The sequence below is a fragment of the Calliphora vicina genome, chromosome 2 (assembly GCF_958450345.1).
Source record: "Calliphora vicina chromosome 2, idCalVici1.1, whole genome shotgun sequence".
Classification (NCBI taxonomy): Eukaryota; Metazoa; Arthropoda; class Insecta; order Diptera; family Calliphoridae; genus Calliphora; species Calliphora vicina.
The window spans coordinates 91,799,612-91,807,835 of NC_088781.1; the positions used below are offsets into that span (position 1 = coordinate 91,799,612).

At 31.0% G+C, this 8,224-nt stretch overlaps 1 protein-coding gene across 1 annotated transcript; it reads left to right on the top strand.

The window, feature by feature from the left end:
* Nucleotides 1–1,331: 1,331 nt before the first annotated feature.
* On the top strand, nucleotides 1,332–3,776 carry LOC135952386 (putative nuclease HARBI1). Its single transcript, XM_065502295.1, has 5 exons — nucleotides 1,332–1,416; nucleotides 1,469–1,743; nucleotides 2,234–2,449; nucleotides 2,521–2,687; nucleotides 3,485–3,776. The coding sequence occupies exons 2-4, from the start codon at nucleotides 1,483–1,485 to the stop codon at nucleotides 2,527–2,529; spliced, it is 486 nt and encodes a 161-aa protein (XP_065358367.1). The 5' UTR covers nucleotides 1,332–1,416; nucleotides 1,469–1,482; the 3' UTR covers nucleotides 2,530–2,687; nucleotides 3,485–3,776.
* Nucleotides 3,777–8,224: the final 4,448 nt, after the last annotated feature.

Consider the following 8,224-nt stretch of genomic DNA (forward strand, 5'->3'; position numbering starts at 1 on the left):
TCATGATGATTTTTTTCATGTTTGCCCAGACGTATGTTTTCATGTTTGTCGATGATTGCTGGTGCGCGGGTAGAGAAGAACAAACATGATTTCGGTATTTCATGTTTCTTTTTGACATTCCTCTTTACACTCATTCGTATTCTTCTTATTATGTTTTATAATTTTTCGTTTGTTGAAGTGAAAACATCATTTATATTAAAAGAGAAATTTGTTTTAAAGTTAAATCAAACATTTCTTCAATTATTTCATCACACATTTTGAATTTACTTTAAAAATTTAAAAAATTGTCCAATTTATTTTCCATTATCAAATAAGATGTTTTCGTTAAAAAAAAATATTACGAATAAACAATTAAAGAGAATCAACAATTAAATGTCAAAAACAAGACAAGCATATGGCGCATATTCATAAATCATAACTAAAGTCGGAACTAGTAAAACAGAAACTAAAAAATAGTTCATAGATAGTTGTAGATCTTATTCACAATTCATAACTAAATTAGTTACTGCTTTCACAAGTAGAGAAAACAAAATGTCGATAATATTTTGATCGATATGTACTGTAATTAATTAAAAGGCTTATAAAGCTATTAAAAACTAATTTTGTTCTTAACAAGTAAGAGTACTATATTCGGCCGTACCGGATCTTAAATACCCTCCACCTAAATATGATGGTATAATAACTGAAATAATAAAAGAATTGATAGTAAGACTAGTTTACGCAGCTCTAATTCAGCAATTTATAATTGAAATTCCTATTAGAACGTATGAAATTTAACAATTTATATACTTAATAATAAGTTAATACGTTTTAATCAACATTTTTCCTTTTTAACCTCAAGTGAAGATTCTTCACTGAAGAAACAGATTATAAACAAGTAAGAGTACTATATTCGGCCGTGCCGAATCTTAAATACCCTCCACCTAAATATGATGGTATAACAACTGAAATAATATAACAATTGTTAGAAAGACTAGTTTTCGCAAAAGATATTGGCCCATAATCATAGTCAACTACAAAATATACTTTAAGAATTTTAAAATGTACTTTTGAAAAATTCACACTTTAGGTCTACTATAGACAAGCAAAAATATACTTTATGCGTAAAAACCTGTTTTAAATTTAAAACTAGTTGAAGTTGGTTTTAAGTTACTTAAAGTTATCTCATCAGCTGTTTTTGCTACAGGAAGAAAGAAAATCTAAAATATACAAAGAGAGGTTTAGTCCGTTTTGTCTTGATGACGGGGAGTTTTTTTCCAGATATAGATTCGACAAAATCACTACTCGCTTTTTAATAAGCCAACCAAAAAACAACAGAGGAACCAAAAAACAACAGAGGATTACCAATTCCAATAAGCCTCCAAGTATTAACAACACTACGATTTCTTGGAAGAAATGCTCATCAAAGTGACATTGGTAAGTAAATTTATTACCCATTACATATGAAATCTTAAAAATGCTTTTTTAGCGGATCTGCATGGTATGTCTCAGGCCACTGTAGGAAGAATAATCAAAAGCATTCCAAAAAAAATTGCTTTATTGCTCCCACACTTTATCAAATTTCCATATAATTCTGAACTCGCTGAAGTTAAGAGGAAATTTTATCAGTTGGCTGGATTTCCAAGAGTAATTGGAGCTATCGACTGCACGCACGTTCGCATAAAATGTCCCGCAAAAAATGTGGGTCAAGAAATGGCAGGTCACTTTCTTAACAGAAAAGGTTTTTATTCCTTGAATATTCAGGTAAGTTATTGTGTGATTTTTTAAGTTTCGATATTATTATACTTTAAATAAATTCTTATATATCGATGGCTTAATATAAAAAAGGCATAACTCGATTTTGTGTTACTTTACAGGAGAAGGAAAAAACTTTATAATATCCTTAAAATTTTATAATAAAATAAAATTAGTTACGCCTTTTTTATATTAAGCCATCGATATGTACCTACATCAGATCGTATGCGATGCAGACTGCAAAATAATAGATATTGTAGCAAAATCTAGAGGCTCTAAGCACGATGATAGAATTTGGGGTGAGTGTCAACTCAAAAATAAGTTAGAGCTCAGTAAAAGGCAACACAATGGAGTTCTACTGTAAAAAAAATAAATTTTGTTTACCTAAAAATATTTAAAATTTTGAAGTATAATTTGGTGAAGGGTATATAAGATTCGGCACAGCCGAATATAGCACTCTTACTTGTTATATTAAGCCATCGATATGTACCTACATCAGATCGTATGCGATGCAGACTGCAAAATAATAGATATTGTAGCAAGATCTAGAGGCTCTAAGCACGATGCTAGAATTTGGGGTGAGTGTCAACTCAAAAATAAGTTAGAGCTCAGTAAAAGGCAACACAATGGAGTTCTACTGGGGGATGGTGGTTACCCTTTGTCACCAATTTTATTAACACCCGGTTCGAAATCCCTCTACACCCAAAGAAGAAAAGTGAGTTTTTGTAAAAAATCGATGCAATGCAGGACCTATTGTTATCATATATTTAAATAAATCCTTTATAGGTACAATAAAAGTCAAATCGCAACTAGAAGCAAAATTGAATGTTTAAATGGGCAGTTAAAATCAAAATTTCGTTCTATATTCGAAAGGCTTCGTGTTGACCTGGATACTGCAAAAAATATTGTAGTTGCTGTACTTCACAATGTTGCAAAAGAAAGAAATTTTTCATGTAAGTTTAGTAAAATAGAACATTTTAAAATTTCAAACCGTTTTATTGTTATACTCACCACCAAAAAAGTTATATGAGGCCATCTGCGCAAACGTTTGTAACGTACAAAAATATTGTCCCAACACCCACCTAAAAGTATACCAATCTGTTCAGGATCACTTTCTGAGTCGATTAAGCGATGTCCGTCCGTCCATGTAAACCTTGTAATTAAACTACAGGTCGCAATTTCAAAGGAGGAAACCTATTGAATTTGGTTTAAATCGGTCCATTATTTTTCCTAGCCCCCATATCTATCTGAAAATAATTAAGCTCTCATAAATATCTTAATATCCAAACCAAATTCAGCACAAATAAGTTTTTTATAAGATGATAATATCCAAACCAAATTCAGCACAAATAAGTTTTTTATAAGATGAACTCACACTACCAAAGTTAGTACCGATCGGTCCATAATTAGTCATAGCTCCCATATAAGGCCCACTTTTGAAGCTGACTTTGACGAGAATAAATCTCTTAAAAATTTGCTATTTAAATAAGATTCAATACAAATAAGTTTCATATCAAAAGAAAACTGTTTATAATCATATACTCGGTGTAGAGTATCATATGGTCGGGCTTGACCGACCATATACTTTCTTACTTATTTTTGGTTGCTGTTCTGGTATTACATAAGGTGCGCTGATAGCACCATATAGTATATTAATTTTGTCATTTCGTTTGTAACAAATTGAAAAATTTGGTATAGAACTCTTACTTGTTATTTTATCTAATTTATTTGTATATTTTTACTTTTACAGTTTCGGCTTCATTTCCTGCTGATATACCAGAATCACATATTTCGAATTTTGAAACAGCAACGTTTCAAATCAAACTGATAACAGAACAAATTCAGGAAATGCATATAGGACAGCTTTCATTAATGCTTATTTCTAGAGATTATTTCGTACTACACAAAGTGGAGTATTTCATTAATTCTGTACTTGTATTTCTTTTAACTATTCGTGTTATTTATGTATATTTATTAAAAAAAGAAATCAATACATTAATTAAATAAAATACATATATACTAATATATTGTAATTCATTAAATTAGTTTTGTACTTTAAATCAATAGTGGAGTTAACACTTCATTTGGTAAATCTTAACTCGTTAAATTTAATATAAAATATCTAATTTAGTAAAAAACAAAAAAAAAATTTACAGATGTAATAAAAAATAAATATATATTAATTCAATAAAAATAAATTAATTTACACATCTAATAGAATTATTTTTTAAATAATTCACTGTAAATGCTTTTGCACTTTGAACAAATTTAAATTTATATTAAGGGTCCTCATGTAAACGCTTAAAAGCCTCGCAAACTGTGCAATCTGTGCATTTTTACACTCTCGCAAATGAAATGTCAAAAAATGTATGGAAATTCGTTTGCACAACTCCGATAAGTTTGCGCGACAATTTAGACTCGCAAACTTGAATTTATTGTGCATTTGATGAATCAGTTGCTTTTGTTTACTTTTATTTATAAGAAATAAAAATCAAATAAAATATAAAAATTTTGTGCATGTGAAAATTGTGTAACTTTGGAACAGAATGATTGTATTAAATGACATTGTGTATGAAAACATTAACCAACAGCTAGAACATAAACAAAGTCCTCCAAACTATGTATACCACCGTTTGTTCCAAAGATTTAACTTTCATTCAACATTTTAAAATTAAAATTTATACAATTTGAAAAAAAATTATTAAAGCTTTTGTTGAATTTTTGTATTTTTATTTGACAAATATAAATTTTCTGTATAAACTTGCACAAAATTGAAAAGGTGGGTTCATGAAACATGTCGCGCAAATTTGCCCATTTGCACAAATGGGAAACTTAAGCGTTTAAATGAGTACCCTTATTGATTTTTTAAAAACTATAGTATAATTCATTTGAAATGCGTTTGTACTTTGTTGAAATTATAGGTGGCATGTCACAGTGTCCATTGACATAATGTCCATGGACATTATGACACCCCATAAAGTGACATTATGTCCATGGACATTATGTCATTTCGGTAGTGTCATAATGTCCATGGACACTATGTCACTTTGCTTATGGATATTATGACACTTTTGAAAGTGTCATAATGTCCAAATTTTGTTCAGAAAAACTAATTTTTATAAAATTTTTGATCCTAGTAACAGTTTATATTTTCATATATTAGAAAACTTCATGTAGCGAAGCCGCCTGCCGCGTTCCATGGAGGAGAAAGCCCCTAAAAGCGGCCGCAGGCTGCCAATAAGAAATACCTTTTTCTGCGATACCGAATAGTTGCTCGCCAGGATACTGAGTGCAAAAAACTTGTCTTTGTAAATAAAGTTTTTCTACGTGGCTGCCTACGGTCGCTCTTAGGGACTTTCTTCTCCATATAACGCGGAAGGCGGCTTCGCTAAATAAAGCCTTTCTTGTAAATAAATTATTAAAAAGTATTTTTTTGAAGTGAAAGTTCTTAAATTTTTTATTGAACTCTCTTTTTTTGTCAAATTTATTCCTAAATTCATATTTATATTTTACATTACCCATTTTAACACTTTAAAACTTTTACTTTTTTAAACTTTAAATTTGTGACGTCTGAACTCCACAAAATTCAGATAACTAAAAATCGCAGCTATCGTATTATTATTACTTTAAATTTACAACGGTAAATTCGATAGAAATTAAATTAAAACATAAATACTTAAATTATTTTTTAAATATCATGGACATTATGTCACTCCAAAATTGTCATTATGTCCATGGACTTTACGACACTTTATACATGGACATTATGACACTACCAAAATGACATAATGTCCATGGACATAATGTCATCTTTTGGAGTGACATAATGTCCATGGACATTATGTCAATGGACAGTGTGACATGCCACCAAATTATATAGTATATATATATATATATAGTATATATATAGTATATATATATATATATATATATATATATATATATATATATATATATATATATATATATATATATATATATATATATATATATATATATATATATATATATATATATATATATATGGGGTAAATATAAATAGTTACCTGTTAGCTAAAGTTATCTACCAGGTATTTTACACCGTAGATATATATTTGTTGAAATTACGAGCATTATATCTACATATCGTCAGACTAAACGAAAAAAACTTTAAAATTTTACGTGTAAGGGAAAGCACGTAATAATTAAAGCTCTTATTCATAAAGAAATGTTTGTTTTAATAAACAATTTTATTAAAAAAAAATTTACAAAACAAATTTTGTATTGAAATTTGTTCTAAAAATCCTTTTTTTTGTAAGTTACACGTGTTTCCCTTTATGGAAACGATATATATATATGTATATATATATATATATATATACATCCTTTTTTTTGTAAGTTACACGTGTTTCCCTTTATGGAAACGATATATATATAAAACAAACATAGATAAACATTCGGCACGGCCGAATATGGCAAATGGTGAACAAATAAAAACATAAATATGTTTGCTGATGAAATGCACACAAATTTTGTGAAAATACTTAAATAATATATATATGTGGGAGCGAACTTGCAGCTTCTGTAGAAAGCTTTATTGAAGGGAGAGCGGATGTTGCAAGTAACTCCCTCAGAACGTTAGTCTTGTACGCAGTTTAGTCCGATCAACATTGTAGGTGCGCGACAAAATCTACCATCCACTAAATTTGTATTAATACCTTTTATTTTAATTGAGCCAGAAATGTAATTTTAATAAATAAATGAATATTTAAAACGAAATACCATAAAATTGGGGACTCAACCAAAATAGTGAAAATAGAAACTTCTTTTACGTGCAAAAAAGAAAAAAAACGGAACAAAAATTATACGAAAAAAGTGATTGTGTTTGTGAGCAGGAAAGTGCATGAGGGGAATACTCTCTTGATCGTCTCATTGTGTTTGATTGTGTATGAAACGAAAGCTCTTGTTATTGTATATGTGTAAAAAGGGGGAAGAACTTTGATGAACACACATGTTGCATGTATGAGGACAACCCCAGTGAGAGAGACTGAGCTTTCGATATAGAACATTTGCAAAAAACACATTCATTGTTGTTGAGGAAAAGGAAAAAGGGGAAAGAAGTTTAACGTATTTTTCATGAACGTTGGAAGTGACTGTTTGAACATTGAAAAGACTGTAACGTATATTTCGGTAACTAAGCGTGGAAGAAAAAGAAAATAAAGTAGAGACAATGACGTGTTTAAATGATTTTGATTGTGTGCGTGAGAAATTGAGAACAAATGGTCGTGCAGCAGTGGTTGCTCTGCATAAGTTTATATTTGAAGGCGAGGGTGATCGTGGCAACAGACAACGTCTGCGTGAATTTGACGGGTTTGCAGACAATGATGAGAAGTACAAGACCAAGAAAAAGTATGTTGAGGAGAATTTGAGTGCAGCAGATTTGGTTTGTATATGTAATTTGCTTGTCATAGACTACAACGCAGACAACTTGTTTGAACACATATATATGAATTTGCGTGTGGGACAGTTGTTATGTACGAGAAGTGTTGATGACGTTGACGACGAAGATGATGATCATGACGACGGTGATAATGATGCTTTAGAGAACACGATTGTGCAGAACAACAATAGACAAACGACGGCAGCAAATAATATGTTGGAAATGTGTGCAGGTGGTACAAGTGGTTTGACTGTTGATGCTTATCAACACAACGACGGCGGCAAACGACAGGCGATACCAAATGAAGAGTACTGCTTATACTCAAGGAATGTTTTACGACGCAAGGATGATTTGATTAATTATAACGACGGCAATATGCAACAACGACGCAATAATGATTATAACGACGGCTATATGCAACAACGACGCAATAATGATTATAACGACGGCTATATGCAACAACGACGCAATAATGATTATAACGACGGCTATATGCAACAACGACGCAATAATGATTATAACGACGGCTATATGCAACAACGACGCAATAATGATTTTAACGACGGCAATATGAAACAACGACGTGTGAGTAATCTGAATGATTACAACGACGACGACGGGCGACAGACTTTACGACGCCATAATAATTTCTATGATTATAACGACGGCTATATGCAACAAACTACCCGACGAGGTTTTACTATGAGTTTAGGGATATAGAAGATTCTATACGTAGTTTTGATGGAACTAGTGTTCTACCAATTCATGCCTGGATAGAAGAGTTCGAGGAAACAGCAGCTGTAATGGGATGGGATGAATTACAACGATTTGTATTTGCGAAGAAATCTTTGAAAGGTGTGGCAAAATTATTTATCTCAAGTGAAAAGGGAATAACAACATACGATATATTGAAGAACGCATTGCTTGATGAATTCGAAACCGAACGCAAGATGGGAAAAGATGAAAATGTTCATGAGTACTACCTGAAAATGAGGGAATTAGCTGCTAGGGGCAATATTGACTACATGTCACTGATACAGTACGTGATCGACGGCATAAACGATAGCGACG

Bases quoted from the DNA above. Each gene is read 5' to 3' on its own strand.
- LOC135952386 (XM_065502295.1), top strand. From the start codon at position 1,483: ATGTCTCAGGCCACTGTAGGAAGAATAATCAAAAGCATTCCAAAAAAA. The intron at 1,744-2,233 runs GTAAGTTATTGT...TACCTACATCAG, and splicing joins TTTATTCCTTGAATATTCAG to ATCGTATGCGATGCAGACTG.